General features: G+C 41.6%; 1 protein-coding gene across 1 annotated transcript in view; it reads right to left on the reverse strand.

Moving 5' to 3' along the window:
* TTC27 (tetratricopeptide repeat domain 27) overlaps window positions 1–13,455 on the reverse strand; it is a 175,232-nt gene that overhangs the window by 136,129 nt on the left and 25,648 nt on the right. The window contains exons 6-7 of the mRNA XM_003795698.1: window positions 6,651–6,815; window positions 3,642–3,775 (exon numbers count right to left, since the gene is read on the reverse strand). Coding sequence (XP_003795746.1) covers window positions 3,642–3,775; window positions 6,651–6,815 — 299 coding nt within the window. The remainder of the gene's footprint in view (window positions 1–3,641; window positions 3,776–6,650; window positions 6,816–13,455) is intronic.

Consider the following 13,455-nt stretch of genomic DNA (forward strand, 5'->3'; position numbering starts at 1 on the left):
GGAAACTCGCTTGAGCCCAGGAGTTGGAGGTTGTTGTGAGCTGTGATGCCATGGCACTCTGCCCAGGGGGACAGCTTGAGGCTCTGTCTCAAAAAAAATAAATAAATAAAAATTCCTGGGCTCAAGCCATCCTTCCACCTCAGCCTTCTACAAAGCTGGGACTACTGGCATGGGCCACCATACTCAGCCAGAGAAGCCAGAGATATGTTTTTAAATGAATCACCCCAAACCAGCAAAACCTCAATGAGATACCACTTATCCACATATTCACTAGAATGGCAAAAACGTAAAACCCTGGCAATACCTAGTTTTGGCAAGGATGTAAAGCGATTTGCCTGCTCATACATTGATGGCAGGAAGGCAAAACAGTACGACCACTTTGAAAAATCGTCTGGTAGCTTCTCATAAAGTAAAAATACACTTAACATGCTAACTAGCCATTCCATTCCTGGTATTTACTCAAGAGAATTAAAAACTTATGTTCTTGCAAATTTAAAGACAAATGTTTCAAGCAGATATATTGATAAGCACTGCTAGAAGCACCGCCAATGTCCACCAGCAGTTCAGTTGACAAAACACACTGTAGTCTACCCGTGCACCAAGTACTGCTCAGAAACAAACAGGAGCCAGCTCTCGGTACGATAACAGGGATGGATCTCAAAACACTGTGCTAAGTGAAAGAAGCCAGACCTGAAAAGTGCATGGTAGATGATTCCATCTACTTAAAATTCTAAAAAAAAAAGATCTGATCTGTGACAAAGAGCAGATAAGTGAAAGGGACAGTAAGTGACTGCAAAGAAGTATAAATAAAGGAATTTTTGGAGTGATGGAAAGGGTTCTATATTTTTATTAAGGTATTGGTTACGTGGGTCTTTTTGCTAAAACTCAACAACCTGTATTTAAAATAGGTGCATTTTATGTAAGCTACTCCTCAATAAACTTGATTTAAATTTTTTTTCTCACTCAACGAAAGTATAGCTAAAATAACAAAGATCTGGGGAGTCAAATGAAGCTCTGTGGAGACTTACAGTGTCAGAAGGCTGGAAATTACCTATGCTCCCAGGTCAAGCTTTGATGAGGATAAGCAGTTAATGTGCCCAAATCACAGACCAAAGGAACAGCTTTCCTTATCTATCCTCAGACTCAGGCCTAATTTTTCTCTTCAAGGTTCTTTTGTTTTTTTTTGAGACAGAGTTGCTCTGTTCCCCTGGCTAGAGAGCAGGGGCACCATCAGAGCTCACTGCAATCCCAAACTCCTGGGCTCAAGCCATTCTCCTGCCTCAGGCTTCCAAACAGCTGGGACTATACGTGCACACCACCATGCCCAGCTATTTTTTCTATTTTTTGTAGGATGGGGTCTCAGCGCACTGCTCTGAGCTGGATTTGAACTCCTCCTCAAGTGCTCCTCCCACCTCAGCATTCCAAAGTGCTAGGATTATAGGTGTGACCCATTGTGCTCAGCCTCTCTATAAAGTTTCCAGAAAACACTACTGCAACCCCCAGCAAATGCTGAGTAGGAGGAACGTAAAACTTGAGGCAGCTCCACAGTTTCTACTATAAAAATTCCTCCTTGAAGGAGCACCCTAAAGAAGGCAGGGCTGGCAGGTATACAGCACAGTGTGGTAGCCATCTATTTTCACCACAGGCCTTTCATAATTTGTTGTTGTTGTTGAGACAGAGTCTCACTATGTCGCCCTGGATAGAGTGCCATGGCATCACAGCTCATAGCAACCTCCAACTCTTGGTCTTAAGCAATTCTCTTGCCTCAGAAACAAACAGGAGCCAGCTGCCTCAGCCTCCCAAGTAGCTGGGATTACAGGTACCCACCAAGATGCCCGGCTATTTTTTTGTAGTAGTTGTCAGTGTTGTTTTTAGCAGGCCCCGGCTGGTTGGAACCCACCAGGTCCAGTATATGTGGCTGGTACCCTAACCACTGAGCAACAGGTGCCCAGCCCCTTTCATAATTTTTTAAATTCTGTATTAAGCTGTATGTAAATTATACATTCCCCATAACAGTCATCATATCCTATTTATCACTATAGGTGACTATTTTCTATAGGAGAACTCCCTGTAAAAAAAAAAAAAAACCCACCAAAATATGCATTACTGAATAAAATATTTGAATTCCAGAATTAAATGTTTGGATTCCAAAATTAAATCTCTTTTCATAGATGGTGTGTTATGGCTTAAAAGTCAGGCTTCTGACAGTTAACATAAGGCTTAGAGAAGGATACAGGTGACATCCAAAAACGTAAGGAGGAGGATCCAGTACATAAAAGGAGGAACTGAAGGGTGGAGGCAGGTGTAACTCAGCACAGTTCCTGAGCAGCATCAACCCAGCAAACTCTCCTTCACGCACTCTCCGTAACTGAGGTGGTACAGGCTGTGCCTTGTGTAGTCTTCTCCCTGAGTTTCTACATGTCTCCCTTCCTTCTTTCATTCTCCTCTTACAATCAAGAGCTATCCCTCACTGAAGTGGCTAGAAAAGCAAACAGTCCCAGGAGATAGGCAGCATCTCTCAGAAGACTTCCTTGGCACTAACAACTACTGCCACCCCCCTCACCCAGCCCCAGCGCCTCCCCTTGGCATAATTCTCAGTACAGAATAGAATTTCAGTGTACACGGTACCCAAGATAAATTTGTTTGCAGGTTCTAGAATGAAAAGCAGCAACACATGGGGTTTAAGGACTGTAAAATCAAACAAAGGATAATTAAAAACATAGGTTTGAGTGGCTGGGTACAGTGGCTCATGCCTGTAATCCCAGCACTTGGGAGGCTGACGTGGGTAGATTGCCTGTGCTCACAGGTTTGAGACCAGCCTACGCCACAGCAAGACCCCATCTCTAAAAATAGCCATGTATTGTGGCAAGTACCTATAGTACCAGCTAGTTGGGAGGGTGAGACAAGAGAATGACTTGAGCCCAAGAGTTGGAAGTTGCTGTGAGGTAGGATGCCACAGCACTTTACCAAGGGTGACAAAATAAGACTCTGTCTCAAGAAAAGAAAAAATAAAAAGGTAGGTTGGAGTCTCTTGGATAAGAAAATAGATATATAAATGCTAATGGCCTCCATGGAAGTAGCAGAAGAGGCCTGTAAGCAGGTAAACTGACCAAGAGTCTTAAATTCAAGCTAGAAGAAGGGAATTCATTAGATGTACTAAAAAAAAATACTAAGGCAGTAACCAACCCAATAATGACACAGTAACAACAGGCAAAATGGGTAAAAAAGAATTCTGATAAACTGTACATGCAGAAGAAGCCCAAGAAATCTTAGGTCAATGAATGTTTAAAAATATCCAAATATAAGAAGACAAATATGACAACACTTAACAAAAATCGGTCTCTACTCAGACTGTCTTTGGTATTTCCTCAAAGGGGGGAATAATATGTAAATGACTATATTAATAATTCATATTTATTGAATTTTAGAAGGAAAATGCCATTTATATCTACATAAGAGTTAAAAAAAAAAAAAAAGACTTAAACACCAGGTTCTCCCCTGCCCCAGCCACCCTTACTTACTCAAGCTCAAAAAAGGACAAAATGAAGTCTGTCCTTACCCCATTCAGCGTTTCTATAGTACTTACCTACTGAAACAAATTCAGATACTAATTGAATTAAATAACTTATAATCTTGCTTACTTTGGTTAAATGTTCCAGAGGAGTGGGAGCTGGGCTGAATTCACAACTTGAAAGGACATCCTCTTCTCTTCTTACATCTAGAATCAGTTGTGCCACATAATTTTCCTGAAATCGTGTCCTTTTTCCCAAAGCACCTAAAAAAACAATAAAATTCTATCTATTAATTAATCTATATCAGATCTACTGTATAATCAAAAAGAGCAATATTTTCAGAGCACTTTACAGCGTATAAGGTGTTTTATCCATTTCATATAAGAAAAGGTGCAGCTTCAGGTTTTAAATGACTTACAAAATTATAAAGCCAATAAACTATGGTGCCAAGACTCAGATCCAAAACTTCTGCCACTGGAGTCTACATATTTGTTTTTGCATCAAAATACCACCCTCCTCAAAAACAAGTAATTCATTAAGGGTTACAGGTAGAACTATTATGGTCTCTACATATATAACAGATGAAAAAACAGGTTCTGGGGAACTATCACTTGCTCAAGATCACAGGGCTTCTCAGCATCAGAGCCAGAGCTAAATCCAGGGTTGTCAGGTCCTAACTCCCACAGACTGTTAAACTATCTGGCTTGCAAAACCAGTATTTTTTCATTATGTCTTTGAAATAACTTGCTGCAGAATAGCTGTTTTCAAATCACTTTAAAAGAAGCAAAAATTCCAACATCCATTCTCTGGAAAGCATCAGATTACAAAGACCCTTGATTACAAAGACTAGTCTAAAAACTCTGGATTTTATCCTGAGATGAGTCTGGCTCTAAGTTACACATCAACCTTTTAAACATGTTATGCTAAAGCCTGCCGCTGAAATGGAGTAGCATAGATTACTTTTTTATTGTAAGGCCATAGCTCGGTGGTAAAAAATAATAACCTGATTCTCATTTTATATTTGTGAGCACCATGTTTGTATTTTTAAATTCCTCACCCTTAACTTGGAAAACAAAATAAAAAGAAGTGATAAATTCAATTAAAGCAAAATATACAGAGTACTGTCCCATTAATTTTTTTAAATAGTCTCAAAAATGTGTGCTAGGACCAAAATATTTAAAAACATAATCTGAGGGCTGCACCTGTGGCTCAGTGAGTAGGGCACTGGTCCTGTATACCGAGGATGGCAAGTTCAAACCCGGCCCTGGCCAAATTGCAACAAAAAAATAGCCAGGCATTATGGTGGGCGCCTATAGTCCCAGCTACTCAGGAGGCTGAGGCAAGAGACTTGCCAAAGCCCAAGAGCTGGAGGTTGCTGTGAGCTGTGACACTACGGCACTCTACAGAGGGCAACAAAGTGAGACTCTACCTCTAAAAAAAAAGCAATCAATCAAATCAAATTAAAAAAAAATCTGAAACTAACCTCACAAGTTATATTACAAATACTAACATTATTAAATACAGATAAGACTCCAACTTATACATAGCCATTCTTCCAAAAACTATAAGCTAAATATTAAAAAATTTCCCCACACAATGTAATAAAAGGTGCTTAAGATTTCAGACAAGTCCACAAAGTCATATATAACTCTTAATATGTCTGATTTTATTGATTATACTAAATCAATAAGAAACACAAAAATCTGGGGGCTAAGCACAACCCTTAGGCATAATCTAGACCTAGCCTCCAGAAAACAAATAGGATCAATCATTTCAACACTCACACACAGGTAGCTACACCATAGATTGCTCAGCCAGGTTCAAAAGGTATAGATGGTATGATCATTTTATGATGTCTGATTTTCATAAATTTATTCAATATTGTGAGATATTAGGAACAAAGCAATTCATTTTTAAAAAGTTTCTTATTTGATATTCATAAGAAACAGAGGTTTTAGGAGAAATTCTGCAAATCATTCCTTCATTCAACAAATATTAAATACTGAGTACTTATTGAATACCATATCCCAGTATTCTAAGGCACTGAAGAAAAACATCAAGTAAACAAAACAGTCAAAACATTCAGCTCACAGGAAGACAAAAAATCGTAGAATGGAAGGGTAGCACCTGTGGCTCAAAGGAGTAAGGTGCCGCTGGCCCCATATGCTAGAGGTGGTGGGTTCAAACCCAGCCCTGGCCAAAAACTGCAAAAAAAAAAAAAAAAAAAAAATTGTAGAATGGAAGCAATAGGTGAGTCCTTATAAGAAAGGGCAATCCAGAGAGGCCAGACTAAGCTGGGAAATCTAGAGAGGGCTTTGGAGGCCCACGCCCACAACCAAATGGTCAAAACTTCATTTGTAGGCCAGGAGTGGTGGCTCACACCTATAATCCCTAGCACTGTGCGAGGCCAAGGCAGGTAGATTGCTTGAGCTCAGGAGTTTGAAACCAGCCTAAGCAAGAATGAGACCTCATCTCTACTAAAAATAGAAAAACTAGCCAGGCGTGGTGCGGGGGTGGGGTGGGGGGGGCTATAGTCCCAGCTACTTGGGAGGCTGAGGCAAGAAGATCACTTGAGCCCAAGAGTTTGAGGTTGCAGTAAGCTGTGGCTCCATGGCACTCTACCAAAGGCTTACAGTAAGACTGTGTCTCAAAAAAAAAAAAAAACTTCATGTACAGCCTGGCTACTGTCTATTACTAATCTGTATCTAACTATATTAGAACAATAAGTGGAAATCTTGGCTCAGCACCTGTGGCTCAAGTGGCCAAGGCGCCAGCCACATATACCTAAGGTGGCAGGTTTGAATCCAACCCAGGCCCAACAAAACAATAATGACGGCTGCAACCAAAAAATACCCAGGCGTTGTGGTGGGCGCCTGTGGTCCCAGCTACTTGGGAGGCTAAGGCAGGAGACTCACTTGAGCCCAGGAGTTGGAGGTTGTTCTGAGCTATGATGCCAGGGCACTCTACCCAGGGGACAGATTGAGACTCTGTCTCAAAAAAAAAAAATTGTTAAAATCCATTTTGTAAATCAAAGAAGGGGATACAGACAAATACTAGCATACAATACAAACTGCCAATGTAGAGATATGAATTTTATTATAAAAATAAAATTATCCACAAAAGGATAAAAAGTCTTACCTGTTAAATCAATTTGTAATTTGCTAATGTCTTTAGCGATACTGAACTGATTTTTTGCTTTTTGATACTCATAATAATATAAAAACATATATGCACATTCCAGATGGAACTGAATGGCCAAATATCGACCTGAATCACCTACAAACAGGTGTTCTAGTTTCATCACTGCAAGACAAAAGAGGAAACATTTTTAAACTATGATGAGAATAAAAACATATTAGTGTTGAATCCATTATATGTCAAGCATGTATTACATAGTTCTCTACCCTTCAAGAATTTTCAATGTAGAAAATCAGGAATACAAAGATAATATTTACCAACCAGCATTCTCTGAGCACTTACATGCTCCAAAGATGAAGCTAAGGGCATTACACACATCACCCCCTTTATTCCACACAATCCTGGGAGCTATGATTCATTTCCTTGCTCTTTCTTAGAGTGTTTGGCTAATTAACTCTATACAAGACGGCAACAGATGCTAAAAAGGCCTAATCTACTTTCTTACCCAGTAACCTGGCAGAACACCTATCACCTTTTGGTCTTAATGTGAACTAAAATTTAAATAGGTCGAAAAAACAAAGCTAGTATTTTTCAAATCTTTTTTTTTTTAATGTTTTGGCTGGGGCTGGGCTTGAACCCGCCACCCCCAGTATATGGGGCCAATGCCATACTCCTTGAGCCCTAGGTGCCACCCTAAATCTAATATTTTTCTACAGCCTATCAAGAAAATTCTCTGAACTCAAAGAGAACAAGTCAAGATGTGCGTGTCTCACCTCAAACATCCTAACAGGAACTTCTCACCGTGCAGTCCTCCAGTAGGTTTCATCCATGTGAATCAAACTCAACAAAAGCTGGATTTGATGATACTCAATACTCGTAGAAAGTGCTTCTTTTTTTTAAACTTTCTTTTCCTTTTGTCTGCCCACCATTCCTGAGTGTCTAGTCATTGCTCTTAGAAATATAATAACCTTCTATAAACACAATTCAGATAACTGTGTTTCAGATATAACCTTCTATAAGCAATAATTGTGCACAATATAGCACAATTCAGAAGTGACACAATTTGATCTGGTTGACAATAATAGTATACTTCCCAAAAACTTATGGATGCACAAATTATGGAATGTTAAGGGTTGGCCAACATTTTAAAAAATTCTCTCCCTTGGCTTGGTGCCTATAGCTCAAGCGGCTAGGGCACCAACCACAAACACCAGAGCTGGTGGGTTCAAATCCAGCCCGAGCCTGCCAAACAATGACAACTACAACGAAAAAATAGCCAGGCGTTATGGCCTACACCTGTAGTCCCAGCTACTTGGGAGGCTGAGGCAAAAGAATCACTTAAGCCTAGGAGTTTGAGGTTGAGTTGTGAGCTGTGAAACCACAGCACTCTATTGAGGGTGACAGCTTGAGGCTCTATCTCAAATAAATAAATAAAATAAAAAATAAAAATTCTCTCCCAAATGTCACAGAAAGGTCATAGGTCTAGGGAAGGCTATCACATTTAAACTGTCCTAATACCACACAAATAAGTCATATAAAGGTCCAAAGTTGGTTGTATACTGGGTGCAGTGGCTCACAGCTATAATACTAGCAGTTGGGGAGGCTGAGGTAGGTAGACTGCTTGAGCTCAGGAGTTCAAGACCAGCCTGAGCTAGGGCGAGATCCCAACTCTACTAAAAATAGAAAATCTACCCAGGTGTGGAGGTAGGGAGGTAGGGACCTGTAGTCCCACCTACTTAGGAGGCTGAAGCAAGAGGATGATCCTTGAGCCCAGGAGTTTGAGGTTGCTGTGAGCTATCATGCCACAGCTCCCTACCCAAGGTGACAGAGTGAAACTCTATCTCAAAAAAATAAATAAGTAAAAATAAAGTTACTTGTGTATATCTCTCTTTCCTTCTTACTGATCTCTGGTATGTACATACATGTGTCTTACCAGCATAAACTGGCATTGACCTGGTACTTCTGTGCTCTCTCTGTGTATCTTATGTGTTTCAGATTGAACATTAGAAAACATAGGGAAATAGATTCTGATTTCTTTTTTATTTTTTTAGAGACAGAGTCTCATTATGTCGACCTAGGTAGAGTGTGGTGTCATCACAGCTCACAGCACAGCAACCTCCAACTCCTGGGCTTAGGGGATTCTCTTGCCTCAGCCACCCAAGTAGCTGGGACTACAGGTGCCCACCACAACACCCAGCTATTTCTTGTTGCAGTTTGGCCAGGGCCGGGTTCGAACCCGCCACCCTCAGTATATGGGGCTGGTGCCCTACTCACTGAACCACAGGCCCTACCTGTATATGAAATATTTAAGAGGTTTTAAGAAATGACAAGCTAGAAAATATGAACAAGCAATAGGACACTATAGAAATCAAGCAGACAAACTAGAAAAGGAGCCCAAAAAAGTCTAGAAATTCTTTCTCCAATCGAAATTAAAAACTAGGCTCGGCCCCTGTGGCTCAAGTGGCTAAGGCGCCAGCCACATACACCTAAGGTGGCGGGTTCGAATCCAGCCCAGGCCCACCAAAACAACAATGACGGCTGCAACCAAAAAATAGCCGGGTGTTGTGGCGGGCACCTATGGTCCTAGCTACTTAGAAGGCTGAGGCAGGAGACTCGCTTGAGCCCAGGAGTTGGAGGTTGCTGTGAGCTGTGATGTCACAGCACTCTATTCAGGGGGACAGCTTGAGGTTCTAGCTCAAAAAAAAAAAAAAAATTAAAAACTAACTGGACAGATGAGAGAACTAGAAGACAGATCCAAATAAAGTTACATAGAATGCAACACGGAGAAACAGAGAGAAAACAAAAGAATTAAAGAAGGTTGGATATGCAGATGAGAAGGCCTAACATGTTTAAAGATGTGGAAGGAGAAAACAGGCCAGAGACAGTACCTGAAGAGATAATGGCTAAGAACTTTCCTGCAGCATGGAAAGACACTAACTCTCAATGTCAGGAACCCATTAAGTTCCCACCAAGAAAAAGAAAAAGAAATCCATACCTTGTCCAAACATAGTCAAAGTCAAGAACCACAAATACAAAGAGAAGCTCTTAGGGACAGGAAAAAAAAAAGGTAAGACTTCTCACAAAGTAAGAACAACTAGACCAACAACTGATTTCTCAACACCAACAATGGAAAAAAGAGAGTAATACCTTCACAGCACTGCCCAGAGTCCTTTGGCCAATGATTCGAGGAGGGTAAAATAACATCTCCAAGCAAACAGAAAATGTTTATCACCAAGATATGCTTATTCAAGTGGAGCAACTGCTAAATTATTTTATATAACCTTTAAAATACAAGAACATAACTTTTAAGTTTTACCTCCCCTGAGTGGAAAGAATAATGAGAAAACGCTGCCCAAAGGCACAAAAGAAAAGGGCCAAAGACCACATCCTAACACTGTATTATAGTTCCAACCTTCCAAAGAAAAACTAAACAAATAACATCTTTAAAGTTTATAAAAAGTTAAAAGGCTGAATCTCTTTATGAAAAGTTTCAAGGAGGATTGAGGGTTTTATCTATTTTTAGAGTTTTTGATTTAGAGTCAAAGTTAAAAGCTGCTAGAAGCATCTGCTTCAGCACAAAAAATTCCCAAGTAATTAAGCTACCAGTGAAGACATACAAAACTCTGAGGAGTACAAAGCAGTGAAACGGAATCGGTGTTTCCCCAAAAGCAGTGGTCATCTGAGAGACAACACTCTCATGAGAAGCTGAATCTCGTGGATATTAGTTAAACAAACATAAAAAAGAAAAAGAGAGAGACTCAGCGCCTAAGGCGCAGTGGCTAGGGCGCCAGCCACATACACTGGAGCTGGCAGGTTCAAATCCAGGCCCGGTCTGCCAAACAACAACGAAAACTGCAACCAAAAAATAGCTGGGGCTCAGTGCCTGTAGCTCAGTGGCAAGGGGACTAGCCACATACCCTGGAGCTAGTGGGTTTGAATTCAGCCTGGGCCTGCTAAATAACAATGACCCAAAAATAGCTGGGCATTGTGGCGGGTGCATGTAGTCCCAGCTAGTTTGGAGCCTGAGGCAAGAGAATCGCTTAAGCCCAAGACCTTGAGACTCTGTCTCAAAAAAAAAAAAAAAAAAAAAAAATAGCTGGGCATGTGGCAGTACCTGTAGTCCCAGCTACTTGGGAGGCTGAGAGAGAACTGCTTGAGCCAAGAGTTTGAGGTTGCTGTGAGCTGTGACACTACAGCACTCTACTGAGGGCATCATAGTGAGACTTTGTCTCAAAAAAAGAATTGTATAGTCTTGATTAGAATATAACTAGGATCACAGAGACACCTCTCTGAGATCTAGTACTAAAGAGACTAACAGGTTCGGCGTCTGTGGCTCAAGCAGCTAAGGCGCCAGCCACATACACCTGAGCTGGTGAGTTCGAATCCAGCCTGGGCCTGCCAAACAACAATGACAGCTGCAACCAAAAAATAGCCAGGCGTTGTGGCGGGCACCTGTAATCCCAGCTACTTGTAAGGCAGAGGCAGGAGACTTGCTTGAGCCCAGGAATTGGAGGTTGCTATAAGCTGTGATGCCACGGCACTCTACCCAGGGTGACAGCTTGAGGCTCTGTCTCAGAAAATAAATAAATAATAATAAATAAATAGACTAACAAAAAATTTGACTTTTGGCTCGGCGCCTATGGCTCAAGTGGCCAAGCTGTCATCCACATGCACCTGATCTGACAGGATCAAATCCAGTCAGGGCCTGCCAAACAACAATGACGGCTGCTACCAAAAAATAGCCGGGCATTGTGGAAGGTGCCTGTAGTCCCAGCTACTTGGGAGGTGGAGGCAGGAAAATGGCTTGAGCCCAGGAGTTGGAGGTTGCTGTGAGTTGTGATGCCATGGCACTCTACCCAGGGCAACAGCTTGAGGCTCTGCCTCAAGAAAAAAAAGTTGACTTTTTAAATAAAGAATTATATAGTTTCTTCAATTAGTATGTGGTTATAGAGCAGCTACTATAAAAACTCAGACACAATTGAAATATATGGCATAATCATAATCAAAATGTATTGAGTCCACCCTCACTAAATCCCTTAACTGATTCCCATTGCTCTTAGCATTAAGGCAAAATTCCTAAGCATAGCTTATCTGTCCTGCACAGTACTGGACCTCTGTCTCCCATAGAGTTCTCATGCTGCTCCAGACACCATGACCTTTCTTTTCTTTTTCTTTCTTTCTTTTTTTTTTAGAGACAGAGTCTCACTTTGTTGCCCTCGGTAGAGTGCTATAGTGTCACAGCTCACAGCAACCTCCAGCTCTTAGGCTTAGGCAATTCTCTTGCCTCAGCCTCCCAAGCAGCTGGGACTATAGGCACCCACCTCAACACCTGGCTATTTTTTTGTTGTTGTCACTGCAGTTTGGCCAGGGCCACGTTCAAACCTGCCACCCTCGGTATATGGGGCCAGTGCTCTACTCACTGAGCCACAGGCACCACCTGCCACCATGACCTTTGTTCCGACTCCCTGACAAATGACACTTTCTCTCAGGTTACAGAGCCTGATGGCTCATACAAGCTTTTCTTTCTGGCATCAAAAGTTACAAAGTTAGGGGCCTGTCAAGATTATTCCATTATCCATAACAAGGTGCTGTTTATCTGAGTCTACTTATCCAGATTCCCTTATCTGAAATGCTGAGATCTAAAAAGCTCTGAAAACCTAAAGTGTTCTTTGCAATCTGTTTCGGGGGCAGTGGGGGAGGGGGGACTGATCTAAATGCATTTAACAACAAAATGTGACATGAAGGGATGGGCAAAACTTAGCCCTCGAGACGATATCAAAGGGTAGGGAAAGGCAAGAGTGCGACTGAGATGAGGAACAGAAGCTGCTGCTACATAGCGGATTCTGTTCACCTCCACCAACTTTTTTTTTTTTTGAGACAGAGCCTCAAGCTGTACCCCTGGGTAGAGTGCTGTCGGATCACAGCTCACAGCAACCTCCAACTCCTGGGCTCAAGCGAGTCTCCTGCCTCCGCCTCCCAAGTAGCTGGGACCCGCCACAATGCCTAGCTATTTTTTTGTTGCAGTTATTATTGTTGTTTAGCAGGCCCAGGCCGAGTTCAAACCTGCCTGCCTTGGTGTACATGGCTAGCACCCTAACCACTGAGGTACAGGTGCCAAGCCTATGTTTAGATCATTAATAAAAGGATTTTTAGCTTAAGAAAAAAATACAAATACCAACCAAGAAAATAAACATGAAACAAGGTTAAATGTTAACAGGAGTTCCTTCATCAGGGTCAAGGACTTGACAGGCCTGGTCTTGGCTAATGATTCAACCAGCATGTTTCCTAGGAATGCAGTCTCAACCAAGGTCTCCATTGCAATGTTTGCCCAGCTTGGGGACACAAGCCACATATTTGCCAAAACCAGGTCTAATGGCTTTGCCATAGGGTCACTCAATATGCTGTTAAGTCGAGGACATATCCAGAGAGTCTGCTGGGTTGGGGACCAACCAGAGACTAGACCAAAATGCTTGCCGGGGCTACCAGATCTCAATGGTATATTCAAGAGAACCACATCAGGGACGAGCACATCTCGATGGTGTGTTCCAGAGAAGCACATCAGGGACTAGTCTGTGTGTTCTATGAGGTGAGGTCAATGGGTAGCTATGTGGCTGAAGCTGAAGCTTTCTTACTGCCAGAGAAGGGAGCTGTATGTAGTAAACACAGAATAGGGAAGACTAGAATAAGCCCTCCAACACTGGTTGGAACTGGTGATGACCGTGTAAATTCATGGCCTTTACATGTAAATATAGAAACAGATACAGATGTGCACATGTATGTCCATATACTTTCTTTTTTTTTTTTT

The sequence above is a fragment of the Otolemur garnettii genome, unplaced genomic scaffold, assembly GCF_000181295.1.
Source record: "Otolemur garnettii isolate 467f Iridium unplaced genomic scaffold, OtoGar3 scaffold00095, whole genome shotgun sequence".
NCBI classification, from domain to species: Eukaryota; Metazoa; Chordata; class Mammalia; order Primates; family Galagidae; genus Otolemur; species Otolemur garnettii.